This window comes from Terrapene carolina, unplaced genomic scaffold, assembly GCF_002925995.2.
Source record: "Terrapene carolina triunguis isolate 2854851 unplaced genomic scaffold, T_m_triunguis-2.0 Scaffold67, whole genome shotgun sequence".
Lineage (NCBI taxonomy): Eukaryota > Metazoa > Chordata > Testudines > Emydidae > Terrapene > Terrapene triunguis.
Window position 1 is genome coordinate 38,486,960 of NW_020664418.1, and position 25,227 is coordinate 38,512,186.

Below are 25,227 nucleotides of genomic sequence, written 5' to 3' on the forward strand. Positions count from 1 at the left end.
TGTTTTTTCTTTCCTCTTTCAGAATCCAATTTTCTCTTGACATTTCTGCCTAATGTAGCTAAACATGACCTTTGTGAAAGGACACTTCCAGTAAGATGTGCTCCCTCCTCTGCAGCTTTGTCTGCCGTTCTTCTACATCTCTCTCTATTTCTCACCCATCGCCCTTTCCACCCTCCCCTCTTCTCTCTCTGGTGGGGGGAACTGTAGAACATTTACCGGCTAATCTTTCTGTAGCAACGGGATTTTCCTACCCTCTCCTCATCTGGCGGTGCCAGACTCCCAAAGGGTTGACTCTTCTCTGAGGGGCACTGCAGTCCGATTCTCTGGGGCATGCTTGCAGGTTGTGTCCATTTCCCAAGACTTTCCTGCGGATGGAAGTGGGAGCCATGGGCTTGTCTAAATGGAGACTTAGTGCGTGGCATGCTGAGGTGTAAACCTCCAGCGCACTAGCCTGCCGCGCACTAACTGGCTGTGTGGACCTTGCTGCCGCGCCCTGAATTCCGTAGTGTGTTTTGATCCATTGATGAGTGAAACCGTAGTAGGTCTAAGCTCACTATGGAACTCTTAGCACGCAGTAGCAAGGTCCACACGGCCTGTTAGCATGCAGCAGGCTAGTGCGTTGTGGATTTACATCCCAGCTTGCCACACGCTAAATCTCCTTTTAGACAAACCCAGTGTTTCCACAGCATTGGGAATTGAGGGATCTTTGCTGCCTCAGTGAGATTCTTGCAGTTTGCAGTGGTTTATGCGCGGTATGATGTAGCGTGACATGAAGCCACGGCTTATGGATGCAGCAGTGTCATGTGGCTACTACCACACAGCTGTATGACACCAGGGCACGTGATGGGGTTTATCCCCTAACCAAAGTGAACGACGCGTATTTGGGAGTGTTTGCCTTGTAAGCAGCACAGATGTGTCTGGGCTTCAACTGCAGAATTCCAGATCTGACCTCTTCAGGAGAGGTTGTCCTAAGTTAGGGCAACCCCTGGGGCTGTTCTAACCTATGCCGCCTAGAATCTGAAAGGCAGAGAGGTGACTTAAAGTGACATTTGCCCTCCAACCCCCGGGCTATGGCTTGTGTGCTACGTGTCTCATAAAGCAAAGCCTAGACCAGGGATGGCAACCTTTGGCACGCGGCCCATCAGGGAAATCCGCTGACAGGCCGGGACAGTTTGTTTACCTGCAGCGTCCGCAAGTTTGGCCGATCGCAGCTCCCACTGGCGGCGGTTCGCCGTTCCAGACCAATGGGGGCTATGGGAAGCGGCGGCCAGCACATCCCTCGGCCTGTGCCGTTGACTCTCTCCTGGAGGCTGGATGGCACACTGGCTTGTTATTGCAGCATCCTTCAGGCAGGTTGTGTTGCAGAGGCCAGGGTGTCTCAAGTGGGCTGGCTGGGCAGAGACCCAGAGCCGGCAGGTTTCCAGGGGCTTTGTGAGGAAGATTGTGAGGAGTTCTTCCAAGCTGGAAAGGTAAAACTCCTTCAGAGACTCCTGTATCCAAAAAAGATCAGTTTGGATTTGTAGGACCCATCCCATTTATCGCCCCTAGCACTAAACACCTGGCTTCACTGTATATTGCTTTCTTATTCTGAGCGTAAGAGCCAAGTGAATCTAATAGCCCAAACCCTTCAGACTCCCTCCTATATCAAACCCACGTAGAGCCGAAGTCAGTGCCTCTCCGTGTCCGCTCTCAATGCTGCCTTGTGCTTATCCCATTTCCCTGAGACTGATGGGGATCCTCGTGCTTGGTCTATAGCAAACTTGGCTGCCTGGAGCTGCCTTCGTGCCACCACCTCCTCTTGCCCCATATTTCCTCTTTAGCTGGCTGCAGATTTAATGAGGCTCTGGGTCTCTTGTTCATGTCTCTTGCTCTTCATCGCCATTCTCCGTGAATAAGATCACAGCATGAATGATCTCTGCAGCCAAGGAACCGTTGTCATAGCTGATAAATTGCCATGCCTGCCCAGGCATAGGTGACCAGAGCAATGATGATTCAGATGGGCCGGCAAAGGGGAGGGAAATTAGAGGATGAGGAAGGGGTTGAGTGGCATGAGAGACAGAAAGGGGTCAGTGCTTTAATGGGAGGGAGGGAGATCAAGGGAAGGGGTGCTATTGGTGATTAATAAGTGTGCAGAACCCCACTGCTGAGACGGGGGAAAGACAGTCCTGAAGCAACTCTACTCTGCAAATCCTGTTCACTGTACATTCGTTGCTGGCATGCAGCGATGGAGATGGCTTCCCGTTCCTCCCCATGCAGCCGGCTCTCCCCCACTAGCAGCTCTACAGGAATGGGCTCCCAAACCAAAGATTCTCCTGGGCAGATATTGCTGTCTCTGCACTCAGGGTGTGGGACCCCAGATCTCAGCCTTCACTGTGACTTAAAAAGCCAGATAATGACTTCAGGGGGTACTGAAGTTTATTGCTGAACTTCCAATTGAAGTCTAAACTCGGGATTCGCCTGTGATCCACCCCTACCTCTTGGTTCTTGCTGTAAAATGGGAGTTTGGTTGGGAAGAAGAGAAGGCAGAGTTAATTAGACTGTAATTAGGAGAAGGCTTTATGATCACTCACGCTGATGATTAATGGTTTGGAGCTTTTGCCCCTAGTTTCTGCAGCTGTGGTTTTTCATGCTCAAGTTGTTGCAGGTGCAAAAACTTCAGCGGGCAGGTGCGAGCTGAATTTGTGTGTGTGTGTGTGTGTGTGTGTGTGTGTGTGTGTAGACTGAGCTGCCAGGTGTGTAGCTTTGATGTGCAAAGCTGTGAGGCCTAATTTTTCTTCGAGTGCTTGCTCATGTCAATTCCATGTTAGGTAAGTGCGCGCCCACGTGCACAGCTGCCGGAGATTTTTGCCTTACTGATATCCACAGGGCCAGCTCTGGAGCCCCATGCTCATGTGCTGGTATATGACGCGCCGCCGGCCCTGCGCCCTATCAGTTCCTTCTTACTGCCTGGGGCGGTTGCTGGAACGCCTTTCCTCTTGTGACTGCAAGTGCTTATAGTGGTTCTCCTTCATAGTTTCTTGTATATAGTTGTTCATAGAGTTAGTATTTAATAGTTAGTAAGTTACAGTTAGTTAGTGGTTCCCTTAGGGACGTCGTCCCAAGGACGGGGCTTGCTCCGGTCCCCGGGCTTCAAACCATATTCTGCTTGCCATAAGCCTATGCCTGTCAGCGACCGCCATGCAAGCTGTTGGAAGTGTTTGGGAGAGACGCACATTAAAGATAGGTACCGATTCAAGACCTCTGCAGAGCCACTACCTGGTCTTCAGTCCATACCTTTGTGTCCCATTACGCCATCACCCAGCAGGCTCGGGACGACTCCAGCTTCAACAGAGCAGTGTTGCAAACAGCACCATCCGTGAACTCTGAGCCCACCTCCAGGGATACTGCTTGGGAGTCACCTAACATGGAATCACCATGAGCAAGCACTGAAAGGAGAAAAAACGGTTGCTAACCTTCCGTAACTGCTGTTCTTCGAGATGTGTTGCTCATGTCCATTCCATGAGTCGGAGTTGACGGCAAGAAGGAACTGAGAGGCCACAGGGCCAGCAGCGCCTCATATACTGGCACACGAGCGCGGGGCTCCAGAGGGCACCAGAGCTGGCCCTACGGATACCACTAAGGCAAAAATCTCTGGCAGCCATGCACGTGGGCACACGCACACACCTAACATGGAATGGACACAAGCAGCACACCTCGAAGAACAAGTTATGGAAGGTTACAAACCGTTTTTTGGGGGTTTTTTGAGCGAGGGTTGAGGATCCATTGAACATTTTGCCTTTTACGAAATTTAGGTTCTTTGTTTTTTCCCGTCATGTTAAAATGAATCAATAATAAAATACAGGTGACCCTTCCGTCTCTCTCTGTGTGTGTGTCTCTCTATCTTTCTCTTTCTCATACTCTGCCTCTGTCCTCTCTGAGCTAGTCTTTGACCCCTGTTTGCTCTCTCTCCCATCTCCAGCTCTTTTTGTCTCTCTCCTTCTTTTACTTGACTCAGTAGAGGTGGGCACTGGTTTGTAAAATGTTCCCAGAGAGAGAAGAGGTCACATTTCTGTAGTTCAGGGTGGAGTAGTGCTAGGAGGTGGTTGCTCTTAGTTGCTACAGCAGCATTTCCTTTTGGTGTGAAAGATGCAGAACCTAATGGGAAAACAAATGTACAAATCCTGTTTTAAAATTTCCCTTCTCTGTGTTTCTGTTAACACTTTAGACTGTCACAGTTGAAATAATTCTAAAGATTAGCATTTATTTCTTACCATGCAGTTTGTTTATCTCTTGTATTTCACTTGAGTTTGGAGAGTGTAACTGGACTGATCAGTTTTCCTTTCTGTTTGTAGCTGGTTCCCTTTCCGGTTCTCAGGTATAGTTGCAGGGAATTGTTCTGTTTGTGTTTTTCACATTGCAACAGAATATGGACTGTTTTCACAAAAAGGAAGGGAAGTCTTCTATCCACATTCAGTGTCATTAAAATATTTTTACTAAATCTTAAGTTGGGGCCTTAGACGACTTGATAGCCTCCCTGTAGCTGTAAACTGTAGAGGAAAATGATGAGCTCTGAGGAACCCCTTAGGGTCTGGTGCAGAGGGAATTATTCACCATGAATTCTTTCTCTTGTTAATTTTCAGAAACCTCTCCGATAACCGGCTTACCACACTGTCATGGCAACTCTTCCAGACACTGAGACTTTCTGAACTGTAAGTTCCATCCTGGAGGGATCTCCTGGGAGGGTGGTGGGTGAGAGGGGGTACAGAAAGTCCCCCCCCAAAAAAAGATTAATTTTGAAACCGGTGATATATGAGTGTGAATAATTATCTAAAATCCCAGAGGGCAGAGTGAATTCCGGAAGGGGTTCCTGGGCACGGAAGCACCAGAGCCCTGCTGCTTCTCTGTTAACTTCATAACATCTTGTGAACTGACGTTTGGGGCTGATGATAAGGCCATTTCTGGGCTTATAACTGTTTGGTTAAATGCAAGGCCAGATTTTAAGTGGACCTCCATAAGGGCCAGACCCTGTGAGATGGGAAGAGTCCTCCACTCTCATTCATTTGCAGGCTATGGTTGGTTGTACGGCAAGAGTCATCCAGGTGTGGAGGGGTGCACTTCGTAGGCAATGCTGGCTGTAATGGTGGGTCACTCCCTGGCTCTTGAGTAACCAAGGCACCTGCCAGATCCTGTGTGGACGAGAGGCGAGTATCTCTCCTGGGTCACCTGAGGGCTGCAGCCCACTGAATTATTGATAAAGCATGCTCCACTGCGTCTGAAGAGTAAGTGGACATGAAATCAATGGAGCACTGCCCTGGTGACCTGTTTTGTTGAGTTTTAGAAATAGTTGTTCAGTGGATATAAAAAAAAAATGTACGATTTATCCCAGAGGATCATGGGATATCCCATTCATCCTCACATGTGATCAATACAGCTGTAAGCTAGAAGTGACTTATGAAAGAATAATGACAGTCTCTCAAGTGGGAGTAAATGTGTTATCACCGCTGTTACTGCAGTGTATTTTATTTCTGTCAAATTGTTAAATGAAAAATACTAATAGTGATATTAGAAAATAAAGAAATACCCATCCGATGGGGAATCTGGCTCACAGAGTTAAACGCTGGATTTGGAATTCATCTCTGCACTGATTGCAGCTCACACGAGTTCCAAGTCCTGGTTCAGGTTTCAAGTTTAAAAGAGGTGAATGGCTTGTAGTCTTAGGTTTCCATTTGTTCTCATTGCACCATCTGGCACAATTCAGATTAGTGGTTGCTAGCCAAGAGAGGCCCATGAATGGAAGAGCAGGGGGGCTGCAGGTCAGGACTGAGGTGCATTGGCAGAGTTGTGGGGGAAAGCCCAGGGCTGGGATAACAGGGGGGTGCTGCAGATCAGGACTGGGGTGCTTTTGCAAAAATCTTTGGAGTCAAGGGCTAGAATGGGGTATGCTGCAGATCAGTGTAAATACTCTCAATATTAATTTGTTTTTAAATGGTTCTGTCCCATTTGGTTATACTGCACTTCAAGTATATCCCATGTCTACAACCCCACATCAGGCCAACACCAACAATGATGGAAACTGAGGATCCTTCATATTTGGGCAGCAAAAAAATTAGCCACGAAGCCTCTTTCTTGCCCTACAACAGGGATTTCGATCTGGTTGAGCTTGCTTCATGTTGTGGCAGCAGGGTAGCTCATGACCATTACTCGAAGGGCTGACGATCAGGTGAGCTATATGAAGGAGGAGAATGGAAGTGGTGTAAACAGTCCAGTTCCTTTTGGAGCCTCTTGCAGAGTGGTTTTGTAGGAGGTAGTGAGCCTTGGCTGGTGGGAGAAGTAACGTGGATGAGGTTGCTGGGGATCAAAGAAGGGGGAAAATGGCACTGCCGTTATGAAGCGGTGTGGTGGGTGCTATCCCTTATAAAGCTTCAGGCCTCTAGTGCTGGGAAAGTATTAACTCCCAAGTGTGTGCTCCGCAAGCTATCAAAGTGGCTCCTAAGATGAAAAAACCCATTGAGTTTAACTCCTTCATTGAGAGTTATGCCTATGGGGGATGACTTCCTTTGAGCTGAATCAGAATCAGCATACAATCAGCATACAGTTCAGATAAACAGAAGTTTCCAGATGGGATCCTGCTCAGCAACAAGTCTCCGTCCAGCTGGACAGTGGCCAGGCTGGTGGTCAGCAGTAGGACAGGACAGGGATGCTGCTCCAGGAAGTCTGGAAGAGAGAGGGGAATCTTTCTTAGCAGGCTGGGAGAGTACCAGTGTTGGCGGGAGGCGTGCGTTGAGCACCTCCGCTGGGATAGGGACGAGGGTGGCCTGGGTTGAGAGAAGACTGAAAGGGGTGGAAATCAAACTACAAGGCTGAATAATTGTGAATGCGAAGATGCTAGAGAGTGAGGGGGAAAGAGAGAACGGAATAAATATATTGCACATAGGGTTGACCCCTGAAGCTCAGAGGGCAAGATAAGTGCAATGGGGAATAAATCTCCAGCAGGTTGGGGAGAGGTTAAGAACGGATGGTCCAGGAGAAACATAACATTTAAAAATCCCAAGAGGCTCAGCCAGTAGAAGACATTTATGTCATGTCAAGCTACAAGATGGGTTACAAGACTTGGGAGGGAGGTGGAATACACAGTCCACACAAGGTGACAGTGTTGTACTGGTGGAAGCTAGAGAGAAAGCTGCAGTGTGAGGTTGGCTAAGAACTTGAAGGTGAGCCAAATCTCTCTTGAAAGGAAGAAAATAATGAAACAAGAAGATAGATGCAGAGAGACAGCAAGCGTGAGAAAGTCAGGTTGAGCCGTATGAGCTCTGCAAGGCCTTGGGGAGGCAGGAGAAATATTACAGAAGACACAAGAACACATGTTCGCATGATGTGTACTATCCTCCAGAGCGATGGGAATATAGGAAGATGAGATGGGGACAAGCTGGCCTTCTAATGGCAGCAGCTGCTGCTGCTTAAGGCCAAAGATGGAGTGGTGGTTACCGAGAGGACATCCGGCAGAGTAGACAGCCCCAGCTGGTAGGAGGGGCTCGTCACTTGAACATAACCAGGCAGAAATGATCTGTTCGCATTTCAGGGCATCAAGAGGCAGAAATGTCAGTGCAGGTAAAGATGCCCCCAGGGGGCCAGCTGAAAGAAGTGGAGCAAGCAGTAAAGGGAACGGTGGGAATGTGACAGATCGGAGACCTGGGCAGTGTAAAGAGTTCAAATGACTCGACTAAAATGTGCCAGACAGGCCTTGGCTCTTTGGGACAATACGTGTTAAATGGCTTTCCTGGGGAATACCTGGGGAGTTTTTAAGGCAATTGCCACAACTCCGGTTTTGCAAGAGCCCAGCTTTTGGGGGCTACACCCTGAGGAGAGGGCCATCAGCTGGCGATTGCCTGTTCCCAGAGACTGAAGCTCAAAGGCCTGAGCTGTGTAACGAAGTAGCTGCTGCCTAGCTTTTATTCTGGTTCCGATTTAAAGATTGATGTGAGCCCAGGGAAAACCCAGCTATGGGAGTTCAAGGACTGCCAGCTGCCAGCGCCCTATGTTGGAGTTGGGGTGACCCCGGTAAGCTTTTAGGATGCAGGTAGGTGCTTTTCTTGGGTTTTTGTGTGCTTTCTTGGTCATACTTTGACTTTCAGAATCAATGTGCTTGTTTAGAAGGAGCTGTGTGTTAACTTATAGCGGCTGGCCACACACTGCTCGTTGCCCTTGGGGAGAGAGCAAAGCGCAGGCGCTGGCCATTTAGGGCGACTGGCTTGCTGCGGGCATCTGTGTACATCAGGGAGCTGTGCAGTCTCAAAGGTCCCAGTCAGAGGGGAGTGAGATGCAGGTCTCCGCCCAGGAGCGGTCGCAGCTGGAAGCCCTCAAGGGACCATGGAGGAGGAAATACAGGTGCAGTTCCCCTGAAACGGTGACAGGGAGAAACAGCTCCTTGGGGAGGATTGGGAGGAGAGGCACTGCAATGGACATGACATGAAATGGAGAGCGATAGAGAACGTCCGGTCTGATGAAGCCATTCACAGCAAACGCAGGAGAGGAGAGAGCACGGAAATAGTAATACCAGGATCATGCCACCCGTAAGATCTGGCTGACATATGGGAATTTCCTGAGGAACTCCAAGCTTCAGTGGGTTTGTGTCTGCCCTTTAGGCACATGGAACCAACAGCCTCCTTACAGGAATGAGTAGTTTTTTGCAGGCTAGGGCTTCTTTGTCGTTGGCCAGCGCCAACCTTCTCCCCAGCTGACCGTTCCCCCAGAGCGACTGGCAAGAGGTCATCTCCTACTGACGATTGCTACACGTTCCCCACTCCTGCTGGCGCAAGCACCGAGCAACTGGTTCTTGGCATCAAACATAAGGCAGATCCCTCTTGGGGCAGGATGACTTTGTATGAATACAATACAGTGCATTACAAAGGAAAGTCCTGATCAATTCCTTTTCAGCCAACACCACAGGGACTTGAGAAACAAGAGGTTTGGTACCAAAATATACCTCCTCCACTCCTGGAAAAAGCCATGTCTGGGGATGGCTTGCTGTGAGTCAACCCGTAACTCTTCTAGGCTCAGACTGACCTTGTCGGGCAGGTCTCCAGCCAAAGGATGTGCAGCTCTTGTGAGCCTGTAGTGTGCTGAGCTCAGGGAAGCTTCAAAAACATGCAACAGCTCATAAACATTGGACTTACAGGCCTTGTTATCCAGAGGTCACTGTTGGCTTCCTCCGTCATGCCCTGGGAGAGCTTGGGGCTGACCTTTCAGGAGAGTTTTGTAAAAAACCTGCCCCCAAAACTGACCTTCCCAGGGCAGTGAGAGATCCAAGCCTTCCTTGATCCAGTGGCATCTTTCATTTTATAAAACCTTGGCGTTATGGGCAACTCCTCCCTCATCCAGACCTCCAGTCCTTCTAAAGCAATCTGTAGCTGCCTCATTGCCCTGCAAAACATTTCCATAGTGCTGTTGTGAGAGGTGACGGTGCTGAATGGGGCACAGCAGGGTGTCTGTTAATATCATGAGCACAAGTTAATTTCACATGTGTCCGTTGCTTGAGGACTTATTGCCACCGACAGGCACGCTAATGGAGTTGGCTATACACAAGAGGGGCCTCCCTGCTGGGTGCAGGGGACTAATTCAGCAACCAGAAACCATGCCTCGCTCTGTAGATTAAATCTCCCCTTCTTGTTCCATTGCCTGCCACCAGGGGTTCTGAAATGATGAAGCCAGATATGTTTCCTTCTTTGCTGGACACTCTGATTCACTTGGAGGTTCAACAAAGCAGAGTCAGAGACTCTACCTGGGAGAGTGCTTTAAGCCGCAAGCATACAAAACCTCAACCCTCATTTTATAAGACCCAAAGCAGACAATGGAAACAAGGCACAGATCTGCTGTTTCCCATTAGGAACTTTGCTGCGGGCACTTTTGTTTTAACTGGTGAATCGTATAGTGAGCTCGCCGAACCAGGGACAGGCTGTGAGGGTTTGGTGTGTCCCACGCGGCTGCGTTATTCTTGAGAGAATAGTTTTGAGATGAGCACACATCTAAAACCATGGTCATCCCAGTGCATACAGGAGCTCCTCAGGCCTCTGCCCCACAGAGCCCATTGGGTTTTTTTGGGAACAGGGTGGCTGGGGTAATTTCCAAATGTTCTAGGCACTGCATTGTGGGATGCGGTTAGGAGGCTTGGCTGAACCAGGCAGCTGCAACTAGGGTGACCAGATGTCCCGATTTTATAGGGACAGTCCTGATATTTGAGGCTTTGTCTTCTATGGGTGCCTATTGCCTCCCACCCCCGTCCCGATTTTTCACACTTGCTCTCTGGTCACACTAGCTGCAACACTTTATGATTCACTTAGTGTAGGCAGGGATTAGGCATCCTTTGCTGACTCGCTCCTTACCAACTGCTGCTGCATATTTCTGAGATCTTCTTCCTAGGTGCCCTCACCTCTCTTGGTCACCTAGACCCTTCCCCTGTACTACGCCGTTCATGTGTAGTCACATGGGACTTCCTGAAAATGAGCTGTGTTAACTCTGAGCCCAACTTGGCTGCCAAGACTGGGTGCAGTTCTTCTCTCCTGGAATGAAACTGCCAGACCCACTTGTGCCTGTTCCCTCTGCTTCCTGCGCCAGTAGAACCATTTTCAAAGCTCACTTGGTGCGTGCCGTGCTGCTGTGTGTCTCCTCCCCTGCCCAGCCATGGATGGAATATGCTAGACCAACATGTGGGTCCATCTCCTTTTGCTGGCTCATTCCTTTAGCTTAGAAGGTAGATACACTTGATAGATTAGATCCCAGTTCACTTACACATGTGCAATTGTGATTTCTCAAAGCTGTGGGTTGTTTTTTCAAATGAGGTGTCTTAAGGAAGCGGAATGGTTGTGCACCCCTTGAGAGGCGGTAACCTGGCCGTGGATTGGGAATACCTCTAGCCTGAATATATAAACTAAAATCTTCTTGTCCTTTCCTAGAGTAAAACGTGCAGAATACAGCTCATGAGAAAGAACACTCAGCCTTTAGATCTTGCTGCAGCTCTGATACAGCTGTTAAGCATATGGCAGCAACTAAGTGAAATTAACTTCCAGAGGCGGCTGAGGAAAGGGACCGCAGCTGTGGAGAAAATTAGCTCCTTCTCTTTCTAAGTTGCAGCCTCGCAGGGAGGATAGCTTGGTTTTCTGAGATGGCCGTGCATCCCTTGGTCATTCTGGTATTGACACCTCTCATGCTCTCATTCTGGGTGCCTCACTTCAGGAAAGATGTGGACAATTTGGAGCGAGTCCAGAGGATGGCAACAAAAACGATAGAAGGTTTAGAAAACTTGACCTCTGAGGAAAGGTTAAAAAAACTGGGGATGGTTTAGTCTTGAGAAAAGAAGACTGGTGGGGCAGGGGTAACCTGAGAACAGTCTTCAAGTATGTTAAGGGCTGTTATAAAGAGGAGGGCGATGTGTTCTCCATGTCCACAGAAGGAAGGACAAGAAGGCTTAATCTGCAGCGAGGGAGATTGAGGTTAGATATTAGGGAAAACTTTCTAGCTAGAAGGGTAGTTAAGTTCTGGAATAGGCTTCCAAGGGAGTGTAGTGGACCCTCTCTCTCCCGCTTGGAGGGAGGCCACTCGTTCAGGTTGCCTTCAGGCTTGTCTGGCCAAGGCACGAAGCTGCAGAACAGTCTAGGGCCCTTGTCTCCACCTGAGGTGGAGCAAGGCCCCCCAGGTCCTCTAGTTCCCAGCCCCACAATAGGGCTGGGCACCAGACAGTCACGGTCAGGCTTTAGCCTGGGCCTGGGGAGGCTCAAGCTGCCAGCAATTAAACACCAACTACAGGTCCGGCTGCCAGCAAGACAATCACAGTCTATGGAGCTGGTGCGGGCCTGGGCTTGAGGTTCAGGCTGCCAGCCAACAAACAGTCTCAAGGCTGGCTTTAGCCGGTTGCGGGCTCAGGCAGCCTGCAAAGCAACAGTCTATAAGGGAGCTGGTAAGGGAGGCTCCTTCTTCAGGGTGGGAGCTTCCCTGCACAGTGTAGGGAGCCGGCCACCGTGGGGTGAGGTGGCAGGGGGACGTGGGCCCACCCTACTCCACCTCGTCCCAGCCCTGGGCCCTGGCAGGGGCAGGATTGGCTGCCCCTGTGTCGGTGGGGATCCAGCCGTAACACGCCGACTGAGCCACACCTGGCTCCGCAGCTGGCTGCTCCATGGCTGCCCCTGGGCCACTTCCTGCCTCCCCAGGGTTTGGGACCTCTTGCTTCCAGGGCTCGTCGGGCTCCTCAGGGTACACCGTGGCCGGTAGTCTGGGCCATGCCTCGTCTGGGTCTCCCACTTCTGCGGCTATCACACAGCCGGGGGTAGGTTCCCCTCCTGGGCACGGCAGGAGCGTCCTCCTCCGAGGATTCCGCCCTAACTGGGCTGCAGGGCCTTCCTCTTATACTTCCGGCACTTCCGGTGAGGTGGGGGCGGGGCAGGCTAGGCTCCGCCCACCAAGGGGAGTGTAGTGGACCCTCGCACTCCCGCTCGGAGGGAGGCCATTCGGCCTCACTACAGGGAGGTTGTGGAATCCCCATCGTTGGAGGCTTTTAAGAATAGGTTGGACAAACACCTGTCAGAGATGGTCTATATGTACTTGGTCCTGCCTCAGCACAGGGAGGCTGGACTTGATTATGTCTTGAGGTCCCTTCCAGCCCTGCATGTCTATGATTCTTGTGACATACGCCCTGCAGTTCCTTCCATCCTCTTGACTTCTTAAAGCCTGATAAAAGTATTGGCATAAATGAATTGTCTCTTGGTCTGAAGTTGTATCTGTGACATTAGGCATCCCGGTGGACATTGAAAAGTCAGCATATAATAGGCACCATGCAATTGCCAGAGCTATTTCCTCTGAGCACATAGGGAGAAAGCTCTGTTAATCTCAAGTACTGTTCCCGGCAAGTACTGCCTTCTTAACGGTAAGCACTGGAACGCTGGGTGGCCTGGTGCCTGAGTTCTAACTGGAATACCTGGCAGCACATCCTACCACTGTAGTATCTGAGTGGGGCAACTACCAACCTTTTCTTACTGGGAAATGGTTGTTTATATCACCCCACTGGGGTGCCTGCCACATGTCAAGGGAGTCAGATAACCTCCCTGTTCTGCACTTAGAGGAATGATAGATCTATTACAGGAGACAGTCCATGGGCTACAGTGGTTGTGGGAAAATAGAACAGAAGGGAAGTCTGCTTTTAAGTGGCATTGTTTGTAATGGTCAGGCATGAGCCCTGAGGCTTGATAGGGCCTGGCATGGAGTTGAGTGAGCAGGAAGAAGCGTGTTTCAATTACTACGGACAGAGTGGTGGATGCAGGAGCAGAACAGCATGGGAGTCAAAATCCCTGTCTGTGGCGTAGAGAATGTATCTCCCCCTCCTGTGAATCAGCTGGCCTGGCAGCAGGGGTTCAAAGCCAGGAGCGCTTTTGGGAAAAGCACAAATAAAGGAGAATCAATAGCTGTATCTGAAAAGCAGCCCTGTCCCCAGAGTGGCAAAGTGCCAGCTGCTGATGGCACGCGGCACATCCAGTCGATGAGAGGAGTTAATTTGTGCAAAAGCTCCCCGGGGGGCCACGATTAGGGGGAGTTACATCACTGACTCTGGGGCAGGTTGTTAGTAAATTCTACCCTGAAGTGTGCTGCTCCTGTATTATTCATGGGGCTTCATGCATTATCGATGGGCCAGAAAACTGCACTCTGTTACTTACAGATCTGCCCCCGAAAGTGCTGTGAGGGCGGCGGCTCTCGCAGGCAACCTGATTTCAGGGCCATGTTTCCAGACAAGTAGAATTTCCCCCCCTCTTCTAGTCTCCCCCTCCTCTCTGCTGCGTCTCAGGACGTAACTCACATTAACAAACCTGCTATTAGCAAAGACCAGAACGCCTAACCGTGTGCTGTCCCACTACTCAGCCAGCACCATGTGATCTCCCCTCCCTGCACGTGGCCGACATCCTGTCACACTGATGGAAGGTACCTATGTATCGAGGGGAGTGAGGACTCCAGATCTACAGCCATGCTGAAGTGAATTCAAGGCCTATTTTGGGCACCAGCGATAATCATAGTGGTGGGGGAGGATGCTTAAGTCATGCAGTGTGGGATGCCATGTGCCCCCAAATCCCTGAGACAGTCATGATGATCTCAGGTCTGTCTTCTCTAAGCCTTTTTCTGCTAGATTACTGATGGGTCCCTGATTTTTTTTCTCGTGCGACAGTCTCTTGCACCTGTATTCTGAAGGGTGTAGATTCTTGTGAGGGGAGAGGGAGGGAGAGACCTGAAATTCCACCCATCATCCAAGTTGGGCCACCAAAATGATCATCTGTAAAATATCGAACAATGTGCACATGGAAAGTGACATCACCAGGTTTCAGGATCAAGATCTTTTGAGAAAACAGGGGGAACTTGCCATCTCTCTTTGCACTTAGAGTTTCAGCAGCCCTGCAGTACACCGCATCAGAATCCGGTGTGTGGGTGGGGGCTATGTAGCTTTTTTTTTTTTTTTTAATGAAAATGTAAATTTTGCAGACCAAGATGGAGGAAAGCAGAGGAGTACTGGCCTCTGGCTTGGCCAACCCCTGGTACGCAGTTGTACAAAGATGCAGAATCCCTGGGTGGGGGTGTTTTGGGCTTGCTGAATCTTTCGTAACCTCAGAGTTGGAAAGGACCCTTCCATTTTCTTATGACTGAGTCTGCACTTCACAGTTCCTACGCCTCCTGGTTTCTCTTGGCTTCTGGTTGTATCTGTGTTGGGAAATCCTGTCATGTCTCTGGCTGAGTCCTGAAGACCCTCTGTGACAGAATATATCCCTGTGTTCACACCCTACACGCTATTGTAATAATGTTTGTACCAGGTTTGCCTTGTGAGGTATCATTTAAAAACTCCTAATTCGCTGATCAATAATATAATGGCAAAATGCACATACTATTATATGTGAAGTTATAAACAGAAGCTGAGATCATGACTAGAAGTATGATTAAGTCTGGGGAGTGGTCAGACCAGTTCCTCAGAGACAAAGGGTGAGCAGACACCACAGCCACAGACACCACGGCTAATGAACCATTACATGCTAAGTGGCGATTCTTTGGCAGGAAAGGAGGCGGGGTAAAAATCTACATCTTATCAAAGAAATAGCATGGAGTTCCCTTGCACACAGACTGCCTGTCACCTTGCTCCCAGCTGGAAATGCTTCTCAAAGTGGGGACAGGACTATAAAGGAAGGGGCAGACACCCCAAGACACCCCTCTGTCTCTCCCTGTCCATCGCATTCACAGCACCTGAAAACACAAAGGAAGCAGCAGTTGGATTCTGGAGGAAGGGTCCTGACCTAAAGAGTTTGGTCAGTAAGACTGCTGAAAGCATGTGGTGAGGAAACTTTGCTTTGAATCTGATACAGGTTGTTAAGTTAGGCATCGGTTGCATTTTATCTTTATTGTTCTTGTAACCATTTCTGACTTTTATGCCTCATTACTTGTACTCACTTAAAATCTATCTTGTTAATAAACTTGTTTTACTGTTTTATCTAATCCAGTGTATTCAAGTTGAAATGTCTGGATAACTTTTTAAGGTAATAAGATGGCATATTGCTCCCTTAAGGAATAATGGACTTAATATATTTGTACTGTCCAGGAAAGGGCTGGGCAGTGCAGGACATGTATTTCAGGGGGAAGATCTAGGACTGGGAGTGTGTTGGGGTCATCCTGAAGTATAGCCAAGGCTGGTAAGAGTCCAGGTGTGGCTGGCTGGCTGCAGCACACACATGGACATTGCTGGGAGTGACTTACACGCTAGAGGTTGTTTGTGAGCAGTCCAGGGTGGAGGCTACAGCAGCCCGGCCTTGTGAAGAGCACCCCAGGTTACAGGGCAGGGGTGACACAGCCCCTCACTAGTCTGGACTGTACCCTGGGATGTCACACCCTTTCCCATGTTTCTCCATGCTACATCCTCAAGTAGCTCCCTCTTCTTATCCCAGTGGTCATCCTTCCAGCCAAGCCAGGCTGGGTTCACATCCCCCAGTGGGAACCAGTGACCTCACGTCTCCGAAGGGAATGGCAAGGGTTTTTCAGAAATGTAAACAAAATGGCTAGTAGGCTGGAAAATCAATAATAATAAAATTATCTGTATATAAAATATGTGTGAGTGTATTTTAAATGAAGTATATTAAAGGCAGAGCTCCCTCCCAGCCGGGTCAATGGGTCCCAGCACAGCACTGTTTGATTCAATTAAAATGCCTGGTATGCTGTGTGTTAGCCAGCAGCGTTGTTTTATTACACGAAGATGCAGTATTAAGGACAAGAGCTGCCAGCATCTATTGAGCACACCCTGCTGAATGCCCCCCAGAAGGGTCCTGCCCCCACAAGCACTGGGGTCTTATGACACAAGACATAAATACACCTCTACGCCAATATAACGCTGTCCTCGGGAGCCAAAAAATCTTACCACGTTATAGGTGAAACCGCGTTATATCCAACTTGCTTTGATCCGCCGGAGCGCGCAGCCCCGCCTCGCCCCCCCCCCAGAGCGCTGCTTTACCGCGTTATATCCGAATTTGTGTTATACCGGGTCGCGTTATATTGGGGTAAAGGTGTATTTCTTTAGGAGAATGGGGTCACGTCTGCTCCTTTGAGACAGTCCTTTGTTGTGCTAGGTGGCAGTGAGGTGGAGCATTGTGACAACCATTTAATCCTGGGGCGTTCCAATGTGTTACATGGATGTCACATGTCTGGGCTCCTGTGAAACCCAGATCTCTGAATTGGTGTGTGTGTGTGTGTGTGTGTGTGTGTGTGTGTGTGTTTGGAGAGTGCATACAAATGAACAACTGCCCCATATGGCTAACATCGAATCGAGATTCTCCTTTAGCTCAACCCAGTAGTATTGCAGTCCAATGCGTGTGCACACACCCTTCCACCAATGCAATTCCATTCTGAACCTCGGCATCCTTTGTTATTCCAGCCCTTGCACTCTCTGCCTTTCAAGCTCTGCCAACATATCTGCTTGCCTTCTCCCCCTCCAGCCAAATATCCGTCTGGCCTTGAGAGCGCTTACAACGTTCTTTTTTGTGACCCCAAGATAGCATTTGAACCTTGGTTTCCAAGGCCAAAAGGCTAGTGCAGTAACTGGCTGCACCCCCATGCTCCTTTTCTCCCCTTGCAGCTCCAAGGAGTCCAGAATCTCTCCTGATCTGTAGAGACTCATTTTAGCCTCGCAGCACGTAGCAAGGGGGACCCTGCCTTTTTACAATTAGTAGCTATTCTGCGGAGATCCCATATAACCTATGGTCACCCTGTTTATTTGACCCCATCCCTTGCTTCTCACATTCTCTCTCTCTCTCTCTCTCTCTCTCTCTCTCTAGGACACTCGAAAGAAACCTTTTTAACTGCAGCTGTGACATCCGTTGGATTCAGCTCTGGCAGGAGAAGGGTGAAGCAAACCTGCAGAAACAGGAGCTGTACTGCATGAACATGGAGGCTGCTGTCATTCCCCTGCAGGAGATGAACATCACCCAGTGTGGTAAGGAAAGCCCTATATGTGCTCCGGTTCACCTTTCTCCCAAGGCTATAGAGAGAGGAGGCCAGGAGAGGCCCCTTGCTCCCCTTGCCCGTCCTACAAGGAGTACCCAATGACAGGGAATAGATTAGGATAGTTTATGAATACAAATGGTGTCTGTAGTTGAACTTGGAATATTATTCCTCATGGTTCAGAGCATTAGCTAATCATCAGCTGTGTTTGGGAAGACATTCCCTCAATGGCATAATATCATCAGGCAAGGTGCATTGTGGTTGGTCCATGCCTTAGCCTGAAGCAGCAGGAATTGTCCATTTGTTCGAGACCGGATATGCTTCCTGTGGTTATCCTTCTGTTTAACCGACACTAGAAACTACACGGGCAGCTTGATTTTTTTTTAAAATAATTTTTTCAGTTGGTGCACATTTAAAATTGCAGATCCTTAAAGTTTTACGTGTGTGTGTGCGTGCGCACGTGCTTGTATATTTTTCTGCTCCCTGCTGGTCTTTTTGGGTGGGGCCCATGAGCAACCTCAAACATGCTCTGGGCTGCCCCTTCTCCCAACACTTTCCCTTTGTTCACCCTTAAGTCTGCTGCCTTTTCAGTTTCAGCTCTACTACTGCTGGTACTGGCAAGCAGGACCTAGGGAAGGTCCTGTACCAAGAACGGAGCAGTGAAGGAGGCTGTAGACTAGGAGCTGTCAAATGAACAGTCTGGGGAAAAAAGAGAAACATTTTCTTTTAAATTTTGCATCTTTCTATTCTAGGAGTGTTAGGGTGTTTCTTGTAACAACAGTAGATACACTGTTTTCAGCTGGAGATACGGCATATGACTTTCAAGTTTATAATGTCTCTTCAGTCTAACCCTTCTTTATTAAAACCTGGAAATGGGCTGAAATATCTGCAGGTAGGAGAATTAAAGAGATTTGAGAGAGAACTATAATTTCCTCCACAAATGAGAAGAATAATCCTCAGTGATTAGAAAATCCTCCATGAACAAGGAAAGGGGGAGAGGGGACTCCTACTGCTATTGGACATGAGAGAACAACAGGGTGTTTTATGTACATAAATCTCCTGGGTTTACCAGGTGAGCAGCTCCACTGACCCCCCCCAGCCCCTAATGATCCCTAAAAAAATAGAGAGAAGGCAGGAAAAGAAGATGCCCAGCTAAGTTCTTTCCTCCCGAGATGAATCTTTCATTCAGAGATTTAGTGGGCAAGCATCCAAATGGCTCAAAGTATTTTCCAACGAGGCTTACCTTATCCTTGCATTCTGTCCTGCCAGGTGGTGCAGCTAGTTCAGGTTTGATATGTGGCTTGTGGCAGAATATGGGCACCATACAGGCTCCTGCCCAACTCCCACTGCTGTGTTGACGCTACTCAAGAGTGAATTGCAGGCTCTCTCGGGCTCCCCTCCTAGCTCTGCCAATGCATCTCAGTCCTGACCTGCAGCACCTTTGCTATTCCTAGAGACTCTCGTGACTCAGAGATCCCACAGGAACAAGAACAGACCCATAACTCTGGATTCACTTTTGAACTGGGTCAAAGTTTGAACCCAAGTCTTCAGAAGAGAGAGGCCATTGCACTGACCCGTTGCCTTCTATTCCCATCTCGTTCATTCAGGGCCCCCTCTCTCCCCCCCTTTACACATGCTGCAGCCCTCAATGCCCCCCTTATGCATGCTGTGTCCAGTCACCCTCCTGTGTATCACCCTCCCTTCTGTATTGCTGCTGGCACTGCCTCTGGCACTCTGTGTGAGCGTTTGGTGGCTGGGTGACTCAGCAGGACAGAGGAGTAAGTCAGAGCCACTATAAATCAGTATTTCTTTGGCACCTCAGAGGGAAGAGCAGGGGCGTCTTTCATTAGCAGAGATGTTGTTAATATGAGGACACGTCCTTGGTCATCTTCTCTCGATTGTTATAAATTAGAGAGAAACTCTCTCTCTTCCCCTTAAGTGCCAGGAGCTCTGTGCCCTGTCCTAGCTCAGGCTGGATCTCTTGCCAGTGATTCCTTAGAAGCGGCTTTATTCCGCCCAGGACACAGGTGCCAGGGGCTTGGGGGAAAGGGGAGAAGGGACATAGGTTTGGATGGCAACTAGCACTTGGGCTGATCTTCCTGACTTGTGTGCAATGTCAGAATTGCAAAACACAGAGAAGAGCCATCCATCCACCTGGTGATGTCCCCTGTGTCACTCATCTCTTCCAGCACGAGAAGGCCAAGTTACTTGCCACCTCCTGTACTTCCCTCTCCCCTTCCTTCATTCGGAAGCACCGGACAGTGCCGGCTGCTTTGCTGTAAGGTGAAGCCTGGCTGGGAGACGGAGCTCGTGGGGATCAGAATCCAAGTGCCTTGGCTGGCCAGGGTGCCCTAAGTGTCCTGGTGTTTGACTCCCTTAGATCTGCCCGAGATCAGCGTCAGCCACATTAACCTGACTGTGCGGGAAGGTGAGAACGCGGTGATCACCTGCAATGGCTCAGGCTCGCCGCTGCCAGACGTAGACTGGACGGTTGCAGATCTGCACTCCATCACTACTCACCAGGTAGGAGGCCCAGGGGCTTGGGTGGCTGGGCATTTACTGCACTTGCCAAGGTCCATCGCCAGGGTGTTAACACACAACACAGCAGTTGGGGTGCTGGCCGTGGGAATTTTCCGGGTCTTCATTTCCTTTGTATTCCATTTTAATAGGGCTGGATGAGTGTTGATCACCACGGGGGAGAAGTGAAATGCAGGGATTGTTTGAAATGGATTGTATAGTCCCCACCAACTTCAGATTAGGAACCCTGGGTTAGCAGAGTATTAGCGGGTGGCGTGCAGATATTGAATCCAGGCAGGAAAACAGGGCTGATCGTTTCACACCTTCAGTGTTCCCTTGGTTGAATGTTAGCCTGTCTCCACGAGCAAAATTATCTGTCGCTGACAATGGTGTGTCAACAATAGGTGCAGCTGAACGTGGTTTAACTGCAAGTAGAGGCAGGGACATACCCTGCTTAGCACTGTTTCAGAAGCTGTGATTATAACCTCCTTGGACCAAGTGCGTGGGTGCACTGTGGTGCTCGTGGTGCCATGAAACTGAAATCCTGCCTGGCCATGGTTGTTAGAGACCATGGCATTTCATACAGGAGTTGGGATCTTCTGGTCCTGGGCCCAGGAGGTGGGCAGGCCGGCATCATTTGTTGGTTTTGTCCTTATTGTTCTTTTTGGGGATTTGCAGACGAACCTCAACTGGACTAACGTTCATGCCATCAATTTGACCCTGGTGAACGTCACCAGTGAGGATAACGGGTTCCTCCTCATGTGTATTGCTGAGAACGTGGTGGGAATGACCAATGCCAGTGTGCTGCTCACGGTCTACTGTAAGTAGAGGCAGGGAGATGCTGGCTATACATGGGCTGGTGGGAGGGTGAGCATGGGAACTATTTGAATGTGTCTCCCGTGGGGAATTGTGTGTCACCAGGCTATGTTGTGCTTATCTTGATTTGCTGCCGTGGAGGATGTGGACACGGAGTCAGAATTGCTGCAGGAGACTGAGGCAGGGACCAGTTCTAGGACTGTAAAAGGAAATGTACAGAGCTTTCATTATGGGCCAATTACTGTGTCCTCCAGCTTCTCTCCATTTTAGCTTCCCTGCAGAAACGGGCATACTCCCGGTGTGGGTGTGCCAGTCCCACACTTGCACATGTGCAGTGGGCACCTGGTGGGTTGAACGGCTGAGTCTGTGCCTGCATGCCTCACTGGCACGTTCAAGTGGCTACTTGCATTCACAAAGCAGCACTGGAAAATCCAGTGGGGTGAGGAAGTGCCCAGCAGGGGCTAAAACCTTCTCCCGGCATTTGTAAGTGAGTCACTCATCCCTTAGCCTCATTGAAATCCATGGAAGTTTTGCCATTGACTACAGTGGAGTCAGGATTTCATCCCAGATCTGTTCCTACCAGGTTAATCAGTGAACACTGTGTAAACATGTGCCAAACAAGGTTTAAAACAATTTACTTATAGGCTGTAGAGAGCTAAACTTTCATGTGCTTCCTGATATAACTTAATAAAAACCAGACCTTAGCAGGAGTTTACGCAGCTTTGCTGCCTCAGGCAGCCGGGACTTACCATGTGTTGCTGGATCCATAACATTTGCCCTTAATCTGTGGTTTGGAAATCCCCCATCCCTCACCCCTGCTGGTACCTGTGTAAACTGGAGAATTATGCCCTGTTATCCCATGCAGCGCGGGCATCATTGGGCACCTGTAGAGATGAGGCAGAACTGTAGACAATAGAATATTGGAAGGAGAATAAAAGGTACATCATTCTCTGGTCTCCCCCAAAATAAATAATTTTGGTGTGTTTGGATGGGTTGAGGGCTTCGGTTGCCTAAATTAATACAGTTCCAGATCTGATCAGCTGGAAGGAGACCGGTAAAGTGCTTTACTCTGGAGTCGTTTACTGCAAACCCTTTAAGTGCCACCATGTTGATGCTAATTTTCATGCCCAGAATCCTGCAAGCCAGTGCCAGTTTGTACCATACTTGCTCTAATGTAATCATTCTGAAAAGAGCTGATATTTTGGTGTATCGGTGACTAATTGCTTTGGTACCCTCCTAGTCATTCACCCAGAGATATATGGAACTAAATTCCGACCGAGGCTTACAGGTGAAACACGCTGGGTGGGACTCTGCACAGTCTCTGGGTTAGCAGCCGTGTTTCAGGATTGAGGTCCATTGGCTGAGTTGTGAGTGGGGAATCTTGCACGGCTCCTCCCAGCTCTACCTCTCTCTCTTTGGCATTGCTGTTCCTCCACTTTCACAACATGAAACCAGCGCCGTATTATTGCCTAGGCCGACAAGGCCTAGGCCTAGGGCGGCAAATTTGTAGGGGCAGAAGCTCCCCTCCGCGCCCCGCCCCCCTGCTCCAGCTCACCTCCGCCTTCTCTGCAAGCGCGCCGCTGCGTCCTGTTTCTCTCCCCTCCCAGCGCTTGTGCCGCGAAACAGCTGTTTCGCGGGGCAGGGAGGGAGGGGGGAGGAGGGGGAACGCCGCGCGCTGGGGGAAGAGGCGGGGCCAGGGGTGGGGATTTGGGGAAGGGATCCAATAGGGGAAGGGAGGGGGCGGAGTTGGGGCGGGGACTTTGGGGGGGGGGTTGGGATGGGGGCGTGAAAAGGGCGGAGTCGGGGCGGGGCCAGGGCGGCAAAATTATTAATCCGCCACTGCATGAAACGTTGAACATCTTTAGAAAAAAGAGAGAGGAAAGTTGATGGATCTTTCCTGTTAGTTAGGGTCTGCCTGGGGGCATGACCCCAGCCCTCAGTATGGGGTGAGAGCCAGGGAAAGGAGAGTGCTTAGGAAAGAATAGAAGAATCTTATGAAATCGCGATCCTTGCCCCACAGTACTGGGCCATCCTTGGTCATGCTCTGTGGCCTCAGTGTTTGGGGCCTTACATGTGATGCTGTAATTAAGTTTTCATCAGCGATGGTGGAGCGGAGTTTGAATTCTTGAGGCGTGGATATCCTCAGTTCAGAGGCCTCTCAGGAGAGGGGACCGTCCATATGTATTAAATGGAGGTGAGCTCCCAGCTTGCTGTCCTGCTACATGCCCTATAATTGTAACAATCCTGGAGGATATTCAACCAATCAGAGCTCCCCCAGGGAGATTCAACCAATCAAAGCCCCCAAGGACATGCAGCCATTCAGAAGTCCTGAGGGATATTTGCTTGAATGGCTGAGAATTCCTAAACTACTGAATGTGACCAGAGAGCCCCAAGGGGCACCTTTTAGACATGTGTGTAATTAATAACAATGCACTACAAAAGCCTACTTAACATGAGCAGGCTGCTCCATTGACATTGTGTGAGGCGGGGAATACAACAATATGCATGCTAAGTGGAGTTACAAACTTAATTTGGGCTGGTCTGCAGGGGTCCAAATGCGAGATCTGATCTCAGACCTTGTTTCCCAGACCTATGGAGCTGGCAGTGCTTGTAGTGCTGCCTTTATAGAGGCTAGAGTGGCTCAGTGGTGCCCCTTCAGGTTGATGCTCTGCATGAGCCCATTCGGTCCTCCACACCAGAGCAAAGGCTGCTGTGAAGCAGGGCCATTTAGGAATTAAACTGGTGGGGTGAGGAGGAGTGGGGCTGCAAAGTAAGGGGTTCCAGTGGACATTTTTAATTCCTATTATGTATCCATTATCCAGGGCAGGGCGGAGCCTGGTTACGTGTTTCTTTATTGAGGATTTTGACTGTTGAGACTGACTGTCCGTCTATCCTGCACTGCTTGTTACATGCCCACTAAAATGAATGTGAACAACCCTCAAACATGTGTTGGGAAGGGCCTTGCACCAGTGTGATGTGAGTGCTATGAAATGCTATGAGAGCAACTCCCAGCTGAGGCAAGCTTAGTTGATTTCGTGTCATCAAGTCCAGAGGGAAGGGACGAGACTCTTAAATAACAGCAGGTCATCTCCTACTGCCAAAACCAGGCTTGGTTCCTTTGGGCAAGGCTCCATTCCAGCTCACCTGGTAAGGCTGCTGCTTACAGACGACAAGGATCCCAGTTCACATTGCAGCTGCAGTAGCGTGTAGGTTGCATGCACAGCAAATTCGGCCATGGGATGGGAGTTTCTTCTAGCTGTTCGAGTGCGCTTTGGTGGCTGGCTGCCTACTGGGAGATGAGGCAATCATCTCTGCCTGGAACATGTGAGTTTACTTGAGTCCCACAGGTTTGCATTGTGTTTCTCTATGCTAGATCCGCCACGCATTCAGAGCCTGGAGGAGCCAGAGCTGCGTCTGGAGCATTGCATTGAGTTTGTGGTGCATGGGAACCCAGCGCCCAGCCTTCACTGGCTGCACAATGGCCAGGTCCTCAGGGAGACTGAGATCATCCGCATGGAGTTCTATCAGCAGGGTGAAGTGTCTGAGGGCTGTCTACTCTTCAACAAGCCCACTCACTACAACAATGGCAACTACACCCTCGTGGCCACCAACCCGCTGGGGACAGCCAACCAGACCATCAAAGGGCACTTCCTCGAGAAGCCCTTTCCAGGTGAGAGAGTCACAGCTTATGTTTCTGTAGTGCCTTGCATCTTGGAGCACTTAACAGGCTGCTATACAAGCTATGCACCAGGATCGCTGAACCTCCCATTAAAATACAGTCCCCTCTGGTGCACAATATAGTAACTGTTTACCAGCATGGAGCAACATTGCACAAGAGTCTAGACACGGGTGTGAAAAAGAGTTGTGGAACCAGTTGAAATCTAAGGGGATTTTAGGGAGGGAGGATGTAATTATCCAAACTGGCCATGACGTAAGAGCTAACATACCTATTGGTGCAAAATGGTGCCATGACGTCTTTGGGGGCTTTGAATGGTCATGGCCTTTGTGTCAAGTCTCATCTGAAAGATGGCGGCTTGAACAACAACACAACATCATGATGGGACACTTGGGTCTGATCAACCACGTACAGACCAGGCATGACCCTAATTAGCTTGTGAAGTTTGCCCAACCCATGCAATATGATGGCAGGGGACCCCACTTTCTTCTTTGACAGGAATCTTAATCAGCAACTTAAGGGAAAAAAGGGTGAACATTTGACGGAAAAGAAGATGACTGACTGGTTTTTGACTTTGCATTCTGCAGTGTTTGTGGTGGTTCTTGCTCCATGACTTGTCCGTGAGAGAAGGGCTTAGGGCATGCAGTGTATCATGGGTTACTCTGACGCCCCTTAAAGTGGACTCCCATTGTTTTGACACTGAATATTTGCATATAACTGGGGTAGTGGTTGTGTGT

At 49.6% G+C, this 25,227-nt stretch overlaps 1 protein-coding gene across 1 annotated transcript in view; it reads left to right on the top strand.

Annotated features, from left to right (window-relative positions):
- Positions 1 to 25,227, top strand: part of NTRK3 (neurotrophic receptor tyrosine kinase 3) — a 344,511-nt gene that overhangs the window by 112,398 nt on the left and 206,886 nt on the right. The window contains 5 exon segments of the mRNA XM_026648558.1: positions 4,620 to 4,688; positions 17,316 to 17,473; positions 19,862 to 20,004; positions 20,677 to 20,818; positions 24,188 to 24,484. Of these exon segments, the coding sequence (XP_026504343.1) occupies positions 4,620 to 4,688; positions 17,316 to 17,473; positions 19,862 to 20,004; positions 20,677 to 20,818; positions 24,188 to 24,484 (809 nt within the window).